General features: G+C 40.8%; 1 protein-coding gene across 1 annotated transcript in view; it reads right to left on the bottom strand.

The window, feature by feature from the left end:
- The window catches only part of LOC140694720 (uncharacterized), a 153,367-nt gene that overhangs the window by 90,373 nt on the left and 38,145 nt on the right, over positions 1-24,849 (bottom strand). Inside the window, exons 10-11 of the mRNA XM_072957831.1 lie at positions 1,944-2,117; positions 1,351-1,490 (exon numbers count right to left, since the gene is read on the bottom strand). Of these exons, the coding sequence (XP_072813932.1) occupies positions 1,437-1,490; positions 1,944-2,117 (228 nt within the window). The 3' untranslated portion in view covers positions 1,351-1,436. The remainder of the gene's footprint in view (positions 1-1,350; positions 1,491-1,943; positions 2,118-24,849) is intronic.

Raw genomic sequence — 24,849 nt, 5'->3', positions numbered from 1 at the left:
AAACTGAAAGCAGCCAAAGAGCATATATTACTAGGAAAAATGGTGCTCCTATAAATGGACTCATGGACATAGAAAGCAAACTGTATTTAGCAGGCAGGAAAGGAGGGATTAACAGATACAAATTAGTAAATATAAAATAAATGACAAGGACCTGCTATATAACACAGGGAACTATATTCAATTTCTTGTAATGAGTTATACTAAAAACAATCTAAAACATATGTATATACATATGCATATGTTTATAACTGAATCTCTGCTGTACACCTGAAACTAACATTGTAAATTGACTACACTTAAATAAAAAATAATTTAAAAAATAAGTAAAAATAAAAGCAACGCCATTAAGAAAAAATAAAAGAAGACTCTAATCCCCTTAGCTGTAGGTGGTGGAGAATTCTGGTTGCAAACACCAAGTCCACTGGATCACTCCAGCAATGGCTGTCACTCTTTCTGACCATCAGAGAGTCACTTGTTTCACTGAGGTTTCTTTTCTCTTCTGTGAAAGGCTACAGCTGCAACTAACGATGTATAGGATCTCATCATTCACAAGCCCAACAAGTAGTGAGGACTTCCCATGGGCCAGGCTCTGGACAGAGGAAAATATAGGGTCTGAAATATATTCATGGGTAGAAGAAGTTTGTGCCATAAAGACGTTAATTCTTCCTGTTTTGATAGACAGATTCATTGCAATTCTGATTAGAATTCCTACCAGATTTTTCTTGGAATGTAACAAGTGAATTTATGGTCAAGATTAGCCAAGAAATTTCTTTAGAACCACCACTGGGGAGGGGTGGATTGGTCATTAATTTCCACTGCTCTTTCTGAAGTGATAAAAACGTTCTGGAATAATAATGGTTGCACAACTGTGAATATGCTAAAAGCTGCTGAATTTTACCATTTAAATGGATGGAATTCATGGTGTGTGAACTATATCACAATAACGCTGTTATATGAAAAAATATTTCTTGACAAATATTTTTCTTTTTATACCACTAGTCTGTCCCACAATTTAAGAAAAACAAAAAACCAATACAAACAAAACTGTGCCAGGAGTTCTTTAGGACTGCAATATCCCTGGGTCTCCAAGGCCTCTGGTGATGCTGTTCCTGTTAACACACACTAGCTGGGCTGGGCTAGTTAGGGACTGTAACTGTCTTTTTAAAATCGACGGTCACACGTTTCACCCTTGGAGAGGGAAGGAAGGAGGATATCACAGCTTTATGCCTTCAGCTCATTTTTAACAGAACCAAGCCCTGCTTTCACCACTGTTAATCCCTCTCACTATAAAAACACGTGACATCAACAAGCACCGCCATCATAACACCTGAAAGTGTTCAAGGTACTTACCTGCGGCAGAAACACTGAGGGAGGAGACAGACGCTTGCTCAGCACTGATGCTCCCTTTTCCCGACTCCACCAGGTGAAGCTGGGCGCTACAGCCAGAGGCTCTCAGCCCGGGGAGCAGCACACACGCCACTGAGCTGGTCCTGAGGGAGGGTGAAAGGGAAAGGAGGGCAGCCCTAGGGGGGAGGGAAAGGGGGGGTGCGGGCTGCAGCCCCGCTCGGAGGCCAGCCCCAGCACCAGCATAAGCCGCCCGCTCCCGTCCAGGTCCGCAGACCACGCCCGCCCGGGAAACAGCCCGCCCATTGGTGGGGACGGGCAGGCGGCCGAGGAGAGGAAGCCCGGGAGGAGAGGACTCGCGGGCGGGAGAGGGGAAGGGGACGCCAGCCGTGGACTGAGGGGATCCCGGCTGCGTGAGAGGTGGCAGGCGCACACCTGGACCTGGACAGCTGTGGCCGGGGCGCCGGGGCAGGTGGTGCTGTCAGAAGGGTCTGGCCAGAGAAATTCAGCTGAACACGGGCTGACTGGCGCCCTTGGGGGCTGTGAAAGGCGGATCACCCTCCCGAAGCCGCCTGAACCCTTTCACGGGAGCCCCCCACCTTGCACTTCCACAGCCAGAAGCCCCGGCCCCAGGCAGGAACCAAAGGCCTAACGGGCGACAGAGTTGAGAAGCATTTGGGGCCAATCCCCGGCTCGGACATGGAGCTTCGAACCAGCGGACCACCAGGCACCGACAGCGCATGCGCAGGAGGGACATGGATCCTCTCTGGATTCTGCGAGAGAAGGTGGGACAGCGAGGGAGGGAGAAGATGGGAGCGGGTGGAGAAGAGGGGAAAAGTGGAGGGATACAGATGGACAGGAAGAGCAGAGAAGGGATGGGTCTGGATAGGGGAGTGTCGTAGCGGAGTTGGAGAGAAAAAGCTTTACCTCTAGGGCACCCTGAGATGGCAGACCTACCTCTGTACACTTCTGTAACCGTTCAAGTCCCGCAGCTCATGATTTACCTCCCTGATCCAGCCCTCCATCAGATGCTTCTGCAGAAACACTACGGGGATCACACCCGTTGCCCCCATGCGGAGCTGGGTTTTCTGTTGCTCTGAGAACCAAGCACCCGCAGGTGTTGTCGCTCAGAACTTCCTTGGGAAGAGCACATATTCCCCTTTTACACGCTGGGAAACAGGCAGGAAGGATCACTGCCTTAGCTCCACTGTCCCAGGTGTTGGGCTGGGGGGAGTGGTGTGGTACAAGATCAGAGCCCCAGACAGAGCAGACTGCCTGAGTGTTGGTGCATAGTCCCCACCCCTCCTGGGTAAACCATACCCCACCCTAGTGGAAACATCAAGGGATCACAGTGGTTTCCTGGGGGTGGGAGAGCTGTCCTCATGTGAAGGAAAAGTCCAGCTGGGCTAACAAGCTAAGTCACAAATCTAAGTGTGATAAGTGTCGGTTTACTGATCTAAGTTCTGCTGGGCTATCTCGTAAATCTGAAGTTTAGTGTCAGTTTATTGGCCTAACAACCTAACTCGTAATTCCAAGCTCAACAAGTGTCAGTAACGTGATCTATTACAAATTGATAAGCTCCAGTGTACTGATTCCTTGCTTTTTGTTCTTTAAGTCTTATTGGCTAATATCCCCTTACTTGTATTGAAGTATTTAAAACCTCATGTGCACGTCTTGGAGGTGCTCAGAACTTCGGAGCAGAAGCCCCTCTGAGCCCACCGGCATAATAATTCTGAGTACTCCAGCACTCCGATTGGTGCTTGTTTCTTGGCTGGCCTGTTTCCATAACACTCAGCTCCAGTGCCCAGCTTTCTAGGTAGATAGGAGTGTTACCAAGTCCAAATTCATTCTCCTCAGTGCAGGACAGGCCAATAAGTTTGGAAACCAGATGTTGGGGCTTGGAATAGCAAGTTTCTGTAGACCTAGTTGGCAAACTAATGTTCTGGAAAACCATCTCCCCAAGTCACAATTCAGGCTCCTTTCCTACGTGCTTGGTTGTTGCAAACTTCTTAGTGTAGGAATTCCTTCTTGTTAGAATCCTTTGTTCTTACAGCTATCTGCGTGGGTCAGATCCCTGTAAATCTCCAACAAAACAAACGTTATTTTCTATTCTGCAATTTGCTATCTTTTAATGAATGAAAAAGTGTTAAATATCCTTAAAGGTCAGAGCTTCAGAATAAGCTCTCCTGTGTATTTCAGGCTCTAGGCAACAATTTTTTACAAGCAAGATGAAGCCTAGGAGACAGAGCATAGGGTTAAATTCAAAGGAACAGATCTAATTTGGAGTCAGATTTGTTCTGTTCTATTACCCGGGCAGAAGCCACTTGAGGATTTAAATCTCTTTAAGTTAAAAATAACTAAAATTTTAAAGGAATTTACATACATAGGTGGGAATGTGCAAAGCATATCTGGAAAAGCACCCAAAAGATAGTAAACAGTGGCATCTCCAGACAGGGCTGAAAGAACAGAGGATGAGGGAAAACTTCTTTCACTTGTGTATTTTTGTGCTCTGTTTGAGTTTTTTTTTTAACCATTTGCTTGCATTTCTTTTTCAGTTAAAATAATGTGTAATGGAGCAAAGGAGTAACTAGCTTAGCAAATACAGCAGCCATGGAATCACTAAGTCATCACTTTTGATTTAAGCCAGAAAGCATTTATTGACTCTCTCCAATGTGCTCATTCCTGTTTTAAGACTTCTTTTATATTATTATTATTATTATAATACTATTATTATTTCTAGTACTATTACTATTACTATTATTACTATTATTTTATGAAATAATAACATGGTATACCTCACCCCTGCCCATGGCTGGTGGAAAACCAACTGAGTTTTTCTTGAGTTGTTTTCCAAGGAGTAGAGATGAGTTTATAAACAGAACACATCTTCAGGGCAAAACAGGCAGTGTGCATTACCAGCAGGCCAGACAGCAATGAAGGGTTTTCAATAGAGGTGCCCAGAAGCTGAGAGAGAAAGCCTCCAGGACACTACAAAAAGCTGCCCAAACTGCCATCTCCATGGTACTACTGAAATAGGAAAGAACAAATCTGACTCCATATTTGATCTGTTTCTTTGACTTTAACAAAGCCAAGTTAATAGGCTCCGGTCTTTTCATGGGTTATGATGTCACAGAGGAAACGGACAGGTCAACAAGGAACCACTCTGCCGTGATCACGGAGCCGGGGAAAGGGATGGGCTGCAAGATGTATGAAGCAGCCACAACTGTGCCCGTGCTTCTAGGCAGGTATCCAAAATCGCCTCGACAAGGTGTCAAACATTTGTGCCCATGTCCTCATCAACAGACATGTATTAAAGACAAATGGAAACATATAAAAGGCCAATACCCTTGCTGGGTACACCGTCCAAAGAACAAAGTCTCAGTTTGACAACTGGCCATCTCGGTTCCATGGGATTCATTCTTGGAGAACCTTAAAAACCACTCTTCTGTCCTCAAGAATTGCTGCATATTTGTCCTATCTTTGGCTCAGGGATGCAGCACGTTCAAGTGAACTTTAATGTCTGCACAGATTTGACTGTCTTTCTCCAGGTTCATTTGTCCATTCCAATGAGGCCTGAGCTAAGTCCATCCTCTGTAAGATCTATTCCCTCCAGTGACAGCTCATTGAGCCTGCAATTAAAAGCCAAGTGAACAAGACTGTCCTCAGCTAAAAATTTCACCCACCCTTCACTGTTTTCTTAATCTCCTCTCCTGGCTAAGTGCAACAGACTAACACCTCCCTCCACCAAGATTACCAACTATGTCATTTTGTCTCCCCAAAGAGAAAGTAAGGTCCATAATAGAGGAGACAACTACATAGTTACCTCTGAATTTGTAGCATATAGAGATGTTAATAAATAGAACTATGATCATGGCTTCTTTCCTTTAAAACCTTTCTGGTTATTTGAATGAGACCTTGGAAGGGAGGTGTTTGCTGTCCAGTATCTTGATCCACAAGACTCTGGAGGCCTTTTTCAGAATGGCTGTTCACTGATTCATTCAAAACACAACTTATCAATCAAGGAGTAGCTGTGCTTTTCTGCCAGGTGTTTGTGGTCACTCTAATGCCGAACAACTTTAAACTATATCCTTACTTTGGATTTGTTATTTTTCCCCTCTTCCAACAAAATTGACTTTCCTTATTTTCTTGCCTTGAGGAATTCTTTTTTTTCCTATTTCACCCTTTAGTAAACCAAGATCCTCAGGATGGGCTTGGCCCATAATATGATCCCCCATCCAACTCCTAGTGTCAGAGGCCTGGGGCTCACATCCTGCCCTCCTGTCAAGGCAACTGAAAATCAGTTCAGGATCGAACCAGCACCCCAGGGATTCTAAGGCTCGCATATCTCCCAGAAACCCTGCTTTCTCATTTGTCTTGGCTTCTGAGAATTTCCCCTCACTTTCTTGACAATTAGTTGTGCAGCTTGAAAGATGAGGAAGGAAGGTTTTATTTCTTAATCAGCATTTTAAGGAACTTGTGTAATGAAAGTTTTCACGAGTTTCTAGAACCCTCCATTGCCGAGATAGAAAACACACTAGACATTTTCTAAATTTAGCTCCCATGTGCATTTTTTCTTTGTTTTTGTTTTCTTAACTGTTAACAGACATTTTTAATTAAAAAAAAATAAGGCCCCAAAAAGGATAGAACACTGAAGGGGCAATCAAAATTAAAGGGCAAAGACAGAAAAATGATAACTACTCTACAAAGTTAATATAATACATACACTATGTATCAGATCAGCAATTCTCAGTAACAGCTAATTGAAACATGACCATGAGGTAAAATTTCTCTCCTGTCAGGACATGGCCAACAGAAAATACAATTAAACCAACAAACTAATATCCTAAGTCTGGCGAGGTACAGAAGGCTACAAGCTAAATGTGTCTTCTTCTGGAAAAGTGGAAGACACACCAGCTCTTTTCTGTGGAGCCTGAGCCCACGGGAGGACGGTGAAGTGAGCTCTGTAAGCACCCAATTAGCAAACTGAGTGATGAATAAATAGACGTGAGCTTTGATGACAGAGGTGATACTACTATTCATTTGTCCTGTAAAGTATGACTTCCGTTCAGTGATCAATACTTCGGTGTCCTCAGGAGTTGACATTATTCGAAAATGCAAAGCCTGGGCCCAGACCTCCTCTTTCAGCTCGTGACACTGCACTTAGATGTCACAAGGGCACCTCCAACTCCACCTGCAAAGAGCTGACTTCACGGTGCTCCTCCAATAGCCGTCCTGCCCAGGGCCTCTGGTCCGGGGCTAAGTTCTCCGTGCCTCTCCCAACTCAGACCCATCACTCACAGATGTGAATGGACCCCTCCTTCAGGGCCCAGATATCCTCAGACACCGAGTCCCACCACCCACACCTGACCTACCAGATACTCACTGTCACTCACTCAGCACTGACTCTGTGCTGGGACCATGCTGCACACTGCAAACGTTATCTCACTGGATCTCCACAACAGTCCTGGGAATTGGGTACATCACTGCTTCAATTGATTAGATAAATTGTTTCACTTCCTTGAGTGCGTCATTCAAACTGACACGGCTACTGAGCCACAAGCCTGGGCCTGAAAACAACTTGAAAATTGAACACTGCTACACCTCGCAGCCACCCTACTCTGACTCATCACATCACCTCCTGCCAAGCCTTCTAAGTGTTTCCAAGCATTCTACAAGACAAAAGTGAACTACGAGAGCACCCCACTCTCCAACATAAAATCTGTCAATGATGGTCCACTGCCCTTAGGAGAAAGCACCACCGGGCCTGAGCACAGCCCAACGGCCCAGCATCCGCGTTCCCTGCGCGGCCGCGCCGCCTCACCCAGTACGCAGCTCTACACGTGCCTTCTCTAGGACAGGGATGCTGACTCCGCACAACCCAGGGCTTGTCTCACTTGAACAATGATCACCTTCTTCAGTGTTCATCTTCTTCTTTGCTGACCCTCAGAAAAATGTTTTCTCATGATGAATCAATATCTTTTTCCTTATAACTTCCCATCATTGATAATGAGCTCCCCCAAAAGAGAGAAGACCTAATTGTCTGTCTCCTTATCTGTAAAGTGAGATTAACAAGGAAATATGTGAGGTTTTATGAGAAATAATATTCATGTGAGGCTGAGGGACAATTCCATCATACAATAAGCACTCAATATGTGCTTAATTAATATTAATAAGATTATATTGCATTCCAGCAACCTTCAATCAATTTTTAATGACTTTGTCCAACAGACTACTGACAAACTGTTGGACGAACCACTTTGAGCAGATCAGCACAAGCGTACTGGGATAGGTAAGCGCTGACTCCAGTTGCAGCTGCAGCCACCCAGCACTATGGGGTAGGGGCAGTTTGCTCAAGCTCTTACATGTTGCTTGAGCATTTAGTTGTCGTTATTGATTAAAGACAGGTGTTCTTTAGTCAAAGCCCCTGAAACATAAATCTTCAAAGATTGATGCAAATTAGGTTTCAAGAACAACACTCTCATTAGAAATTATTTGAAAATCATAGTCTTAGCTACTCCGCACATCAAAAGGGCATGTTCTTAATGTATCTGACTAAATACACCGAAAGGGTTGTTTAAAAGAAATTACGATGAAGCCATCCTGAATAAGCTCCAGTATCATCTGCACAAAGCCCCACCCAAGGGTCTCATTTCACATTTCCACATAGGTGTTCAGGTAGCTTAACTTGGGTCTTGGTTTCTTATAACACGGGGTGGGGAATTGTTGTGGATAGATTTAAGTAGCAAATATATAACTAGGGTAATTGCTGTTAAGGAATTCTAGAAATAAGAAGATTGATATATAGTCCCACCCATAAGAAACTCAGCATTTCCAATTACAGCAGCATTAAAAATAAAATGAGAGATACATTTAACAAAAATTTACAAGATTTGTACATTGAACTTTTTGAAGTATCACCAAAATAAATTTTAAAAGATCTACATATATGGAAGACATCCCATTTCCATGGAATGATAGACAGTATTATTAAAAATATTAAGACTCCTCAAAATGATCTACATATACAGTGGAATCCCTATCAAAATTCCAGCTGACTTCTTTGCAAAAATTGAAAAACTGATCCCAAAATTAATATGGACGTGCAAGGGGCCCAGGATAGCCAAAACAACCTTGCAAAAGAAGAGTAAAGTTGGAGGACTCACTTTAAAAGGTACTAAAATGCTATAGTAATAAGTCAGTATGTTGCTGGCATAAGTTTGGATAAATAAATCTAAAAGACACAATAAAAACCCACGGGGAAAAACTTACATTTACAGACAGTTTTCCACTAGGGGGCCAAAAACACCCCATTGAAAGAATAGTCTATTCAACAAATTGTGCAGGGACAGCTGGGTGTCTGCAGGCAAAAGAATCAATCTGGAATCTGAACACCCATATTTTATATAACAAATAAAAATTAAATCAAAGTAGATCACAGACAGAAATGTAAAAATTAAACCTATAAACTTTCTAAAAGAAGACACAGTATAAATCTTTGTGGTCCTAGGATAGGCTTTGGTTTCCTGGATACAATACCAAGAGCACAAGTGATAGAAGAAAAAAGCAGATAAACTGGACTTCATCAAAATTAAAACCCTTTTCTTACAAAGGACATCATCAAGAAAGTGAAATGACAGGGGAAATGGGTATCTCAAGTCAGAGAGTGCTTGCTTAGCAAGAAAAATAAAATAAATCATTACATCTAACTACCTCCCCTGTAAAGAAATTGTTTTAATGTTTAAAAAAATATAGTGAAAGACAATGTGCAGAATAGAAGAACAATTTTGCAAAACATGTATCTAATAAGAGAGTAGCATCCAGGATATATAACGAATTCTTACAACTGAACAATACAATAAAACAGACCCAATTTTTAAATTTACCACGAATTTAGATACATATACAAATGGCCAATAAGCATATGAAAAGATGCTCAACATCACTAGACAAATCAAAATCAAAATGAGATCTCATTTTACACCCACTAGGATGGTTATTACCAAATCATGGACAATAACAATTGTCGTTCAGGAGACAGAGAAACCTCATATGCGGCCAGGGGAAAGGGACAATTGTGCAACTTCTTTGGAGAAGCCTGGTATTTCCTCAAAAGCTTAGAGTTATATGTCTCAGCAATTCCACTCCTATATGTAGAGTCATCCCTCAATACCCTTGGGGGGTTGGTATCAGGAACCCCACACCCTGGATACCATAATCCAAGGATGTTCGAGTCCCTTTACAATCAGCCATCTGGATCCATGTAGTGGAAACTACACATATGGAGGGCCAACTGTACAGCCAACAGAATGAAAACATATTCTCATAAAAATTTCACATCAATATTCATAGCAGTATCATTCAGAGTAGCCAAAAGTTACTAACAATATCCATCCATCAATGAACGGATAAACACATTTACCAAGAATAGGCCCACAAACTTTTGGTCATTGAAACTTTGACAAAGGAGGTGAGAACATACAATGGAGTAAAGACAGCCTCTTCAGCAAATGGTGCAGGGAAAACTGCACAGCTGCATGTAAATCAATGAAGTTAGACTACTCCCTCACAGCATACACAAAAATGAATTCAAAATGTGTTAAAGAATTAAACATATAGACAAGACACTATAAACCTCTTAGAAGCAACCATAGGCAAAACATGTGACATACATCTCAGCAATGTTTTCCTAGAGCAGTCTACTCAAGCAATAGAAAAACAACCAAAAATATACAAGAGGGATCTAATTAAACTTACAAACTTTTGCACAGCTAAGGAAACAGTAAGCAAAACAAAAAGACAACCAACCTATGGAATGGGAGAAAATATTTACAATAAATGAAACTGCTAGGGGCTTAATTCCCAGAATATGTAAACAGCTTTTACACTTAATAAGAAAGAAAAACAAACAATTCAATACAAAAAATGGCAGAAGTCCTAAAGAAACATTTCTCCAATGAAGACGCACAAATGGCCAGTAGGCACATGAAAAAATGTTCAATATCATTATCAGAGAAATGCAAATCAAAACTGCAATCAAATATCACCTCTCACCAGTCAGAATAGCCATCATTGAGAAGTTCACAGACAATAAATACTGGAGAGGCTGCGGAGAATTGGGAACCCTCCTACACTGTGGTGGGAATGCAGTTTGGTGGAGCCATTGTGGAAAAATGTATAGAGGTTCATCAAAAGACAAAACCTTGACCTCCCAGATGACCCAGCAATCCCACTCCTGGGCATATATCCAGAAGGAACCCTAATTCAAAAAGACACCTACACCCCAATGTTCACAGCAGCACTATTTACAATAGCAAGACATGGAAACAACCGAAATGTCCACTGACAGATGGCTGGATAAAGAGGTTGTAGCATATTTGTCCAATAGACTACTATTCAGCCATAAAATAATAATAAAATAATGTCATTTGCAGCAACATCAATGGACATGGAGAATGTCATTCTAAGAGAAGTAAGCCAGAAAGAGAAAGGAAAATACCATATGAGATTGCTGACATGTGGAATCTAAAAAAAAAAAAAGAAAGAAACAAAAAAATAAACTTATCTACAGAACAGAAACAGACACAGAGTCACAGAAAACAAACTGTGGTTACCAGAGGGGGGAGGGTATGGGAAGGAATAAATTGGGAGTTCAAGATTTGCAGTTACTGAGTATGTAAAGAATAAACAGCAAGTTTATACTGTATAGCACAGGAGAATATATTTAATATCTTATAGTAACTTATGTTTAAAAAGAGTATGAAAATGAATGCAGGTATGTTCCTTTTTAACTGAAGTATTTTGCTGTAGACAAGAAACTGACACAACATTATAAACTGACTAGACTTCAATGAAAATATTTTTAAATAGACTAAAACCAAAAAAAAATGGAAAAGGATATTATCAAACAAAAAGAATAAAGTACTGATTCAGGCTACAATATGGATGAACCTTGAAATTTTATGCTAAAATAAGCCAGACACAGAAAGCCAAATAGTGCCCTATAAGGTGAACTGTATCTAAGCGTTTATTGTACACTGTAAATTTTCCAGAGGTTTGAAATCTATCAATATCAAAATAAAATGTATTATGCATTAAAAACGCTTCCTCACAGGAGGGCTTTAATTATTAAATGCAGAAACGCATATAAAGCTCTTGGAAAAACAATTTGCACGTCCACACACAGTCACTGCTGTCACTGCCACTCAGAGGGTGGTGACAGCGCTGATGAGAGCTGCCTCCACTCGCTCCCCTGCAGAAAGGAGCGAAGGCCTGAGCTCTGACAGGCAGGGTGAGCGTGAACCTGAGTCATACACAGCCACGTTCCAGACTCTGCGTTACCCAACTTTCTTATACAAACTGCAACATGTAATGTAAACACGCTAGAGGGATGTATCTTACAACACAGGGAATACAGACAATGTTTTACAGTAACTATAAATGGAGCATCTATTGTACACCTGAAACTAATATCATATATTAAATCAGCTATATTTTTATGAAAAATTAAAAAATATTTTTAAAATGCTATCACTTTAATATTCAATTCGGTTTTTAAGTTACTACTAAACAGCTCAGAATGTATAAAAGCATTTAATTGTGCTGTTTGCTTACATATTTATTTACATTCAGCCTCTTGCTAAAAGAGAATTTAAACAATTCTGTTAAACACAGCTTAACAACCATAACAACAAAAATGCAAAACGGAGAGTGAAGAGAAAATGGAGATTCAATACATAATGAAACCAGGGGGAGATAAACTCATAAAAATGGATTCCATGAAGTCAGGGCAAGTGTTAAAGGCCGACTACAAATTCAGCTGTAAGATTCTTGGCAGCTAAAGCAAAAAGAAAATGATGAAGGGGCGGGTGGTAGAGCATGTGCTTAGCGTGCACGGGGTCCTGGGTTCAAGCCCCAGGGCCTCCACTAACAGATAAATACATCTAATTACCTCCCCACCAAAGAACCCCAAAGAAAAGATAAAGAGAAATTTCTTTCCCAAAAAACCCTGATATTAAATTTGGGTTAAATACTTAAAAAAAGATAAAAAGAAAAATAAAAAATATAAGTGACACTGTGAAGGAAAACCCCAGCTGGGCTAACAAGCTAAGTCACAAATCTAAGTGTGATAAGTGTCGGTTTACTGATCTAAGTTTTGCTGAGCTACCTGGTAAACCTGAAGTTTAGTGTCAGTTTAATGGGCTAATAAGCTAACACGTAAATCCAAGGACAACAATTGTCAGTAACGGGATCTGTTCCAAATTGATAAGCTTCAGTGTACTGATTCCTTGCTTTTTGTTGTTTGAGCCTTATTGGCTAATAGCCCCATACTTGTAATTAACCCTATAAAACCTCATGTGCACGTCTTGGAGGTGCTCAGAGCTTTGGAAATGAAGCCCCTCTGAGCGTGCCAGCGAAATAAATCTCAGTACTACAACCTTGTGAGTTATACTTGTTTCTTGGCTTGCCTGTTGTTTCTATAACAACACAAGCGATAATGCCCGTGAGATAAATCTGCGGAGGTTGCTGTCAGGTCCCCATGTCTCACGTAGGAAAATCTGAAACATTTTTCTTACCATTCAGGGTCATCATAAGCCCACCTCACACCTCCCACCTTTAAATGCAGGAGCACAGGTAGGGCCCGACCTTTGCTGTCTCTGTGTCATCACAGTGAGACAGGATGGAAGGGGGAAGAGCACAGCCATTCAAGGAAGGCCACAGCAATTAACATCAAAATGTTAAAGGATTCAACCCCAATAGGCCTTGAGGCTCAGGATGAAGAGATTTAACTTCTAGCAGATCTTGAGCTTCAGTAAACATCCATTGTAATAGTAACTTGGTGAATAACATGCCCCAGGCAACATGGCAGTCCCAATGCTAGCCACAAAAGGTCAAAGGGTGGGAAATGGCCAACTCCCTGGGAATCCTAGCCCCTTGCCCTAAGGCTGGTCCTTCTACTTATTAGCATATGAAACCACCAAGCCCAAGAAAACAAGCAACACAGCGCCACCTCGCGGTCACCACTCTCTCTCCCTCTTTGGGGAAGGCCCACAATGTGTGGAGTGTGTACCTACTTCTAATATGAGCATCAAACCCCCACACCTCGTGAAGTTTCTCTTGCCTATCAATGTATCTCTCTGAATAAATCTACCTTTACTCAACACTGGCTTGCTCTTGAATTCTTTACTGCATGAAGTTAAGGAACAAAATCTGGTGGGGCACATCCCAGGGGCTCAATGAAAGCCTGGGACACAGCCCTTCTCATGCCCAACGTTTTTTATTCTTGTATCAACAGGACTGGGCTGTGAAGGGAGGTCTGAGGCCACAGCTAAGGGACAGAAGCAGCCTCCAGGGCTCCAATTGGTGGGCACTCTCTCCCCCAGCATGGGTCTTGGGGTCTGCCCGGTTCTCTGTGTTTCTCTGTTGTGCTGACTCCCCAGATATACAGCGTACTCCTAGGCTTGTCCCCACAAAACCCTTCTCTCCAAAATACAAGCACATCTTGTCACAATCCTCTTGTTCAACAAGGAAATGTTCAGCCCACTTTTTTTCCTCCCCAATAAAGTACCCAACTGTCCTCGCTCCCATCACACCACTATTTTCTTTGTGAGAACTCTGCACTCGCCACACCCCATCCTGAACACAGGTGCCTTACTGGCTGTGATTGAGATGTTTCTTTCTTACACAGCAAGCGTCCTTTCACTTTCCCCTTGTTACCTTAAAAAAGCATTTCCTGAGTCACTCACCCCTCTGATTCTGAACTAACAAAGTGCTGAGTTTGCAGTCACTATATGCATACATCCCAGTTTTGGCTAGGTTTCCATCACAAGATCTTCATTAAGGAGCTGCATCAAGAAGTTTAAAGAGGCTATTCTTACATCTGAGTGGAGGTGCCTGCAAAAAAGTTGAATGGCTTTGAAGAGAGAGTTAACCAGGGACAAAGAATTTGCAGGTCCTAGTCAAAAGTGTCATGAGGCAAAATGTTCTCCCAAGACTCAGTGTGGCTTATGAACACGGAGTCGGCGGGGAGGAGGTGACAGGCAGTGAGTAGGGTGAGTGATACAGGTTACGCTCCCCCAGCTGGGGAAGAAAAGGTTTTTTCCAGTTTTCCAAACAATTTCTTACTACCTTTTTCTATTATTGTCACATACTATTTCCAACGAATTAAGCATATCAATGTCAGTCATTTGGGCCACTTGGGAGAAGCTACAAGATGCCATTCACAGGGCTGGGACATGACAGCCACACCAGTCTAGATTGAAAGAACAGTCGGGGTATTTGCAAGGTAATCACGGGCATGCAGCAAACTCCCCAGCTTCAATGACCTCATCTCAATGCTGGGGCCAATAAAACTACCAAGCAAAGTGCGTGATGATTATGGCCAACATCTGTTTATTAGTTAAGTGCCCGAGACAACTGTCGCTTAATGGGGAATGAGTAAGATCAACGACGCCCTGTCTACCTGGCCACACGTGCCCTGCCTTCCTGCCTTGGTGCAGCAGCAGAACTTGTTTAGCTGAGATGAACACCCCCAGAGCAGCCCAGACGGGAAAGCTCCCAGCTCTGCACGGCGAGACATGTTCCTTTCCTTCTCAGAGCTGATCACAATTTGCTGTCGTCTGTTTTTATGTTTATCCCTTTTGTAACTGTCTCTCCTTCGGAGTTTTTGCTCAAGCAGCACAGGGCCAGATGTGTCTTGCGGCCTGCCGGATATTCTGGGCAGGGAAACAGCCGACTCCATATCTGGCTCTGGTGCTGAACGGAGAGAGCAGAAGGCCCAGGGGCCCATGCTGAACCGAGGCCTCTGCACCCAAAATTATGGTCTGATTTTGGGCAAATTATACAGTCTTTTTACCATGAGATTCCTCATCTGTCCATGAAAATAACTGTCCATGGCACATAGAATTACAAGGATTATAGGAAATCAACAAATTCATAACCTAGCCAAGGGGCTGCAAGTGCATCCTCAACAGACAAATGCTGCCTTTACGGCTCTGACACATGCTAAGCGGGGCGGCCCCACACAGTGAACCCTGCTAAGTGCCAGTGGGTTAAGTGCTTCATGTGTGCTATAATACTCTTTAGATCTTACAACAATCCCAGGGTGAAACGAATATTATGCCCATTTCACAGATTCACCAACAGGTTAAGAGATTTTGAATTCTATTCCAAGGCCCTATGGTGAAGAAATGGCAATTTAAACCGGAATCTGGGCCCAGGCCTTGGCTCCATCTCTCTCCAATCCACCTGACCACTTGCCTTTGAATTCCACCTCTCCAATACACAAGTTTCAGCCGGCCAGCTCTTAAATGCAATTTGTGCAGTTTGTCAATGTTGGTTAATTACCATAAACTGTTCTCAGAAACCACTACAGTAAAGAAAGGTGGACGTAAGGAATTCTGCATTGCGTTCTCCTGCAATGTGCAGGATCCCTTTCCTACACCTCCAAATCCAAGTGTATGCTTCCTCCCTGTTTATGTTTGCACACGGCTTATTAAAGCAGAAGGTACCTGCAGTAATTCCATCTCGGTTGCTTTCCAAGGTTGCAGATTATCCATAATCAGTCTGTGAACGAAAATACTACAATGTGAATGAGAATACTGCAACCATGACAGTAAACAAAGAATACTGAAACCAAGTCATTAAAGGCTGCCGCCACCCCCCAGCTAGGACAGGCCTGCAGCTCAGCTGCTACAGCAACTCACAATGGTGTCATCTGAGCAGACTCAGAATAAGAAAGGACAGGCTACTGGCCCGAGATAGCTAGGTGCTTGTCTAAAAAATGAATTCAGTGAGTCCAAATATTTGCTTCCTCTCACACATACAAAAGTACTAAATTCTTGAACTTGAGATACCTGGCTTTCTTTAGATAACAAGCAATCTTTTATTGTTCCAACAACCTGGTCTTTGTTGTAAAGCTCCTATATATCCTAGCTCTGCCTCAACCTCTTGGGAGCAGTCCCTCAGAGAGTTCTGACAGGCTGTCATCCTGGCTCGAGTCCTCCCGCCAAATGAAACATAACTCTTAACTTTTAGGCTGCACATGTATTTCAGTCAACAGTTTTGGACACCATGAAGCACCACAGCAGATTTCTCTCCACCTGAACTCTCCAAGTAACCGGAGCCTTGGTACCAGCAGTGGCCCTTTGTGCCCATCCACCTCCTCGGGGAGTCCAGATGAATTTGGGTGAGTCTCTCTAGGTTCTCGGATCTCACATATTGGTTGATGATCCTAAGTTTTATCTGGCGGTGTATCCAGGTACGTGGCCCTCCAGTTGAAAGAAACTGAGGTGAATTACCCACCCAGTGGAGACATATTGAGTGGGGCCTGGTTGAAAGATAACAGGAAATATCCACCTTGAGGATATGTCCAAAGTGGGGCTGGTGGAAACATATGAGGAAAATACTCACCCAGTGGAGACATCCTGAGTGAGTCCAAGTTGAAAGACACTGGGTTCAGGACTGAGTGGTTAGGTAAGAGTCTGGTCTAATATTTTCCTCAATTTGGTTACCCCCATTGAATTTTTCAGGATAAAAGTAAAACTCTTATGAGGAAACTTTCAACTCCAAAATTCGGACCATCCTCCTGGCTGGTAACAGCTTTCTCGGGTGACAGAGAATCTTCCAGGAGTGGTAGACACAAAGACTTCATGACACAGAGTTGTCCCTGTGGGAAATCTTACTAGCAAATTTATTCTGAGAACCCGACCTTACAATGGGGAATAGAACTTTCAAAAAAAAAAAAAAATAAAGAACAGAAAAGAAAAGAAAAAGAAATGACAGATTGCCAGTCTCCAACTATTACCCCAGCCAGGTTTATGTACATACAAAATTTACAACATTAATTGGGAATAAGAAAAAAAAAAAAACTCACTCTGAAAATAACTAACCAGGCCTGATAAAAACATTTTTTGGAATTCTGAACTTATAAAAACAGAATCCCCTTTAGGGGTAACTTGGATTTCTCTTCCTGTGTCCTTGAAATGTAAATGTTTTATCTTTCTCTGGGTGTTTTAAGTGTGTGTATGTATGTATATGTATGTTTAGTTTATTTTTTAAAGGAAACCTTGGACTCCACCATACAAAAGTTTCAAGTATTGTGTACATATGGTGGCCATGCAAATAAATTGGGATTCTAAGCAATTCTTTGATTGTACCAATTTTCAGATATTTTGCCATCTTAAACTTGGCTGCATCAGCCTGGACCACAAAGGCTTTTAGCTTTTGGAGAGTAAACCTTTGAATTTTATTTAGGCAACACCCCGACTCTCATGTGGAAGGGCCTCTTCATCTTATTGGTTTAAAATCACTATATATATATTATATTTGTATATAAATTGACGGCCATATGATGGACTTTTTAATTTGGAAAAACTTTTTAATTGGTGAAAGTTTAAAGAGATCTCATTATAAACAGTTGTTTTATGGTTTCTATTAAAATCAAGTTTAAATGTAGAAAAATATATCTAATGGTTAACCTAAGAACTTAGTTAAAAAAATAAAACTGGTTTGAAAAGCTACGTTTGTGTTTTCCTTTCTGATAAATGTTTCTAGATATGCTAATAAAAACTTAGAATAATTAATGTTAATTAGGTTGAATAACTGGAAAAATGATTGTAAAAATGTCGAAAAAAAAAATAAGTGGCTTATCCCAAAAGGATAAATATTTTTATATGGTTATTTTGAATCAAATAAATAAAATGGACATTTTTGGATTTACATACAGCGTTTTGATACTACACAACGTAAAGTTAAAAAAAAAAAAGGGCCAAAGAGTTCACCTACTCCCCCCCAAGATTAAAGTTCAAACAAGCCCATTTTACTTACCACAGTTTGAAATATATGTATATATAGACTGAAATACTTGATCAATAATTGGGATAACAGACCAATTAATGAAATTAAAAACTGAGAAGTGCCTAAGCTCTTTGGCTGAATCTTGGGCATCCTAGAGACTTCTATAAAATTATATACAATGCACACACACACACAAAAAGGTTTCTGGCACTCCTTCTAGAAATAAGAATTATTGATTAAACTTAATAAATATAAAAATTAAAGGTATAAGATTTAATAAAATTGAGATAAAAGTTTGTGAAATTGGTATATTTAAATGGTCTTTATACAAAACTTTTGCTTGTGTTGTGGGATACATATGTTTAAGAGGAAAAACACTTCCCCTTCTTGGTATTATAAGGCTAGGCACATATCTGTCCCTCTGAAAATATTAATTGAACAAATTAAAATAAACCAATATAGTTACATAAGCCGTCCAATATAATGTAAAACTAAAAACTAATTTGAGTGGCTAATAAAAAAATACAGGTTTACCCTGGGTTTAACTTATAACACAAGGAAAAGAGATCTTACTAAATGCCTTATGCAAGTTTTGGAAGACATATTTAAGTAAGCCTTAAAGTTTTAAAACATGGAATTCTTTGTTTACAGCTCTTCTCACTGATACAAAAATGCCATTTAAGGAGATAAAATACGGCCTGGGTGAGAGAGCAGTTCTCTGGGGACCTGGAAGACAGTGTCTTTGTCTTGCACATCAGAAATATAAATACAACAAACAGTGACCTAGGACTGAGTCTAATTAGCTCAACGAAATAAACCTTAAGGCCAAGAAATTTTTGGCATATTAGAACTCAGAACTCTGAAGGGTCCTTCAGACATTGTGAAGAAATTTTAACTGTCTGTTTCATAAATAGTAAGCCTTAATGATTTGAGCAAGCAAATTCAGCTTACTCCAACTATTATTATACCTATCTTATAAGTAAGTTTTAAAGTGAAGCTATGAGATCTCTAGCTTTTTTCTGATTATAAGCCTGTGTACACATTATAGAAGTGAGATATTTCTACTGCTAAAGAAAAAAAATTCAAAGTCATAGAGCTCTGCTTAATTGACGTAAAAATATAAGAGCTTAAACATTAAGTATTTTTAAAATAACAACTGAACAAATTGACTTTCAGCGTCATGTGAAATGGAAAATATTCAATATTAAGATAATATTTGATATTGTTTAGTTTAAGTATGTTCTAATTAATATAGACATCTTTAAAGTCATCAATATTATGTATAATACCTTTACTGTACCTAGGTTTAATGAAAGTCAAATAAGATCCTGTTATATCTGTTGCAGATTTGTCAAAAAAAAATAAAAGTTATGTGCTGTGGTAAAATTTTAAGTAAATTAAATGCAAATGAGATGAGAGCTTTGGGTAAATATTTAAAATATATTTTTAAAATGTATGTTTAAGATAATCTCTAAGTGTTTGGTATCTTTAAATTCTAGTGTTGTGCTAAATTAAGTTAAATGACAAGATTTTATTAAATAGCTATGCCATTTTCAGATAAAATAACATTGAAATTACGAATTACTTAACATTTAACTTCCTCTTACAGTGAAACTAAAGGTATATAGAAATATTAATAAATGGTTGGTGCCACACTGAAATAGTCTCTATTAGTAAGGGAATGATCTCAGTATCCTAGGAAAGTAATATAAATGCGTAAAGGAAGATGTAAGAATGGAATTATATTTTGTTAATGAAAAATAGTGACTTTCTCCTGAACCTGGTTACTTCTGAATAGAAGAAAAATAAGGGACACACTAATATAAGTATAGAAAGCTGTGGAAGGCTTGTGGAAAAGGAACCCTGAGGGAAGAGTTTTGTACATGGTCAGAATTGGCTAAGTTTAGAAACAAATTGGGCAACGTAAATGAATCTTAGAAGTAAGCTGGTACAAGATTAGAATTGTTTTTCTCTCTGTTAAGAGGAAAAAATTTTCTTAAAATGTTAATCCTCCTTCAGTAACAGATTGTAAAACTTCTTATACCACTTAGCTGATCTGTTCTGCCTTTACCTTTGACGTATTTTCTTGTTAATGAATTAGTACTACTTTACAGTGATCTATATGTTTATCTGATCAAGTGTTCTGAAATCTTTCAAAAAGCTCCCCAAATATAAAATTCTAATTAATTAAATAAAAATTAATTTAATTAATTAAAATTCTTTTAATCTCCAGTTAAGTTTGGGATGCTACAGAAGGCCCCTGAAACATCCCAAAGAGAGATTTTTAACTATAAAGTTTCATTTGGCATTTTAAATAACATGGAATTGTCAAATGAATCATAAAACTTCTAAGGTTATATTGAATGAGAAATATTATTAATATAGGTATTGTAGAAATTATATGGACTCCCTAAAATTCTGGTTTATCTGAAAAGTTACCAGTGATAATTATGGGTATAGTGAACAGGTTTCTTTATTGATTATAGTGTAACGGTGTTTAACCATGCTTTTAAATCTTTTGTCATTTATAGACAGTTAATTGTTTTCTTCTGATGGTTTTGCAAAATGCTTTCTCTTCAAGGAGATTTACTGATTTCTAATAAATTTCAAACTACAGCACTGAACTAAACTGGGTAAGAAATTTTAAAGTTCTAATGAAAACTCTCATTAAAAGAATTAGTTACATGGGACTGATTAACCTGCTGAATATGGTTATAATTTTTGATATTGTTTGAAATACTACTGGCTTTTAACCTGTTTCCCAGACGTAAAGAATCTCTTCTCCTTAAGCTAGTTATGGTTCACAGCAATTTGATAAATTATACCTATGTAATCACACTTGGAACACTTATCTTTTCTCTCTATCTGATCCCTCAAGAGACTAAAAACACTTAGGTCCCCAGTGGCTCTATCAAACAAATTAGGGAGATCATCTCCTAACAGATATAGGAGTATAAAGATATTTTAAGGATTTTAAAGAGAAAAGAATTTACCTAAATCTGTAAGGCAGAAACCCATGAAAAGCCTTGACGTGTCTTTCTTGGCCTTAGCAAACCTTAACATTCTACCCTGAGACTCCGTATTAAAACTTCCAACACAGCCAATTTAAAAAAGGCTATATGATCAAATAATCAGACTTAACTTGTAAAAAATTAATCTTGATTTGGCTATATTTGAGAAAACTGAGGGTAACTTAAGAGAGAAAATAAATTATATTTTAGTGGATATTAAATTCTAGTTTTGTTAATTGAGGTCCATATTTACTAAGACACTTCCCAGATCATTCCTTGCTGTTATGTCACATTACTGTACGGTTTAATTGAATTATGAAAAGGATACTCTAGGTTTGTTTCTGAAGCTCAGAAATCTATCCTTGGGTAAAGTTCCAATGCCCCATGACCTGCAGCCAGGGGATTATACATACTGCAACAGGCATGACTTAAAGAACTGTCTCCAACCTGAATGGAAGGACCCTTTTTCAGGTACTCTTTACCAGACCATACACACCAAAGCTGAAGGAAACGGAGTCTCGGATTCATTTCCTATCTGAAACATCCCCTGCAGTGCACTGGCCTATCGAGTGCTGCTCACCTTAAAACAATGCCCAAATGGAGAAAAAGCTACCAGACCAGGATGAGAAGAAGACGACATCTGAGCTAGACAGCTGACCCAAGACACCGGACCAGGACTGTATACCAATTACTTTGATAATTTCTCCAACCTTTGATTATGATCTACTCCACTTGTTAAGTTTATGATAAATTACCTATGTCTAGTACTTCTGTGTTACCTTGGTGGGTTTCCCTACTCCAAGGCTCTAATTAGATAGCCCTCAGAAACGTTATTCTAAAAAGAATTTATAGTTCTGTTTAGGCCACTGTTGATCTTACAAGGTGGGAGATTTCAACTGGCCAATTAATACCTGCTCTGACCCTGACCATAAATATGAACTTTCTCATAGGATCAAACTCAGAAACACAAGCAAAATTTTAACCCAAAAATACAACTTCTCGACTATTAAATTCTTACTCGTGACTTTATTAACGTTACTAGCTGTATTACTTATATCCTGTCTATTTTATAAAATTGTTGTCTGTTACATTTCCCAATGTGTAACTAGGCCCACAAGATTGATGATGGCTAAACATCTTGAAGAAACAGATAAAATTTATAACCCTGAATAAAATAAATATAATAGTGTGATTCTAGGTATGGGAATGAGCAAAGATGGGTAAACACTTTCTGTATCATAATAGACTAGTAAGACAGGTGATCCAGAGAACTTTTAGTATCAACAGGGCCTGACAAAAAAAAACTTACACCTTGAATGGCAACTTAGAAGATTCTTCACCTGAACTAGGAATGAGCCATCCTAGCACCGTGGGACAAAATTGGTCATGAAATTTCTCTCAAAATATTGGTCAAATTTAGGACCAAGTGGGAGCACTGTGAATGAAAATACTACAATGTGCATGAAAATACTGCAACCATGACAGTAAACAAAGAATGCTGAATCCGAGTCATCAGCGGCTGCTGCCAACCCCCAGCGAGTACATGCCTACAGCCCGGCCTCTCAGCCACTCACAGTGGTGCCCTCTGAGCAGACTCAGAGTAAGAAAGGACAGGATACTGGCCCTAGATAGCCAGGGGCTTGCCAAAGGAATGAATTCAATGACCCAAATGTTTGCTTCCCACCATACATAGAAAAGCAGTAAATACTTGAACTTGAGATATCTGGTTTTCTTTAGATAACAAGCAATATTTTATTGTTCCAATTACCTGGTCTTTGTTGTAAGCTTCTATATATCCTAGCTCCTCCCCTACCTCTTGGGAGCAGTCCCTCAGAGTGATCTGAGAGGCTGTCATCCCGGCTCGAGTCCTCCAGCCAAATAAAACAAAGCCCTTAACATATAGGCTGAACGTTTATTTCAATGACGTTCCAGAATAGACACAACTCATCAATTCTGTAATGGAACACACTGAATCAGGAACCAAAGCGTGTTTTAGTCCGGAAAATCTCCGGGTTCCTATTTCTTCCTGTCATTATACAATCCCTCTAGAACTCATCAATTTGCTGTCTGCTCCTCTGGCAACAAAACTCGTAGAAGACTCAACTCAGCAGAGCGCCCTGCTGGGGAGAATACCCCGCAGAAGCACTGCAGGCTGCCTGCCCTCCTGCACGCTCTGCTGACCCTTGGTGTCCTCCGTGGAGACCAGGCCAACAGAGCTGTTCCTAACAGCTACAAATTCGCACATGTTAAATAAATCATTTTATTTTATATGATATTTTACATATATACACATCTCTGAAAACAGCTTTGCAGAAGCTCAAATCTTCAACATCAATCCCCAAAGGCAAATCCGGTCCCCAAGGGGAAACAAGACTTAAGACGACGCTAAGGCCTCCAAAGTCCTCTCAAGGACCGTCAACCAAACTGCCTGCAGGTCTGCAGCTGCAGGCTGTTACATGTCTGCTTTTAAAGCAACCCCTTCCTGCCCTCGGGTATTACAGTGTCCCTCTATGCCCTCCCGTCTCAGGGTAAAAGCAGCCGTTGCAGAACCTTGCAGGGAAGCACTGACAGGAGTCGACAAAGAGGATCAGAGCTAAGCTAATACTTCTGATGACACGACCTTGTCACTGTGTCACTTTACAGATGAAGATATATATAGAGAGAGGTGGGGTGTTATTGCTCAAAGTCACACAGCTAATAAGTGGCAAAGTCTATAACTCTGCTCTTCCCTTCGGCGTGACGCCCCAGCTGGGACGCCCACAGGGTTGTCTCATGCCTGCCTGAACAATCCTCTCCTGTCACTCATAACCCACCACAGGGTCTGACCCTAGCCTGCCTTTTCAGCATCTATTTCCTCCAGTCTCTCAGGAACAAGGCCGTTTGGGCCACTGTATGACTTCCGGCTCCCGGAAACATCAGTGCTCATGCTGGTCTTGCCTGTGCATCCGGCCCGCTGCTCAGAGGCTCTTCCTCCCCTGCAGGAGTACGTTTCCACTCTCCGCAGGGACACCTCCTCAGGGGAGCCCTCTTCTCGCTCTCAGCACGGCAGGGCCACATCCCGAGCTGCCCCATTAGGACAGTGTGCGCCCAGGTCTGTTAATCAGACCAGCAGCATCAGAGCTAGGGATTATGCCCGGGCTACCCTGCAAAACTACTGCCCGCCACACAGCCCCCAGCCAGCAGGTCACCTGGAAGTCACAGCAAGTGCCCCACCCAATCCAGAAGCCTCTTCATTTGCCAGCATCGCTGATGACTGGTTTCCAAACTTTGGTCAGTTTCGCACAAAACAGCACCTTCAACTGTGAAGCAGAGGGTTTCGCTTCTGCTCCCCATCCTTACTGGTAATGTCAAGGAAAACAAAGAGGCCTTTTCTCAACACTTTTATAATGACACCCTCCCACCCACAATACTCATATGCTCAAGAGCTTTGGATCCACGTGATTTTCTTTCCCTTATGATAAGCGGCTCAAAACACTGCGGGATTCCTTCTATTTAGAGGGTATTTGTACTCAGTTTATCGGCTTTAATCTGTTTTTGTCTCTCTTCAATATCCCTAGCAGTTGCCACCTCTTACTCCCTTCAGCAGCCTCCCTCCCAACATCTACTCTAGGAAATCAGCTGTGATGAGGGGCCCTGGGGCAGTCACAGACGATGCAACTAAGGCAAAGAGAGGGTCCATAATTTGCCTGAGAAGATCAGC

Source organism: Vicugna pacos, unplaced genomic scaffold (genome assembly GCF_048564905.1).
Source record: "Vicugna pacos unplaced genomic scaffold, VicPac4 scaffold_103, whole genome shotgun sequence".
In the NCBI taxonomy this organism is placed as follows: Eukaryota; Metazoa; Chordata; class Mammalia; order Artiodactyla; family Camelidae; genus Vicugna; species Vicugna pacos.
The sequence above is the reverse complement of the archived record's forward strand: the minus strand, read 5'-3'. Positions and strand labels throughout refer to the sequence as shown.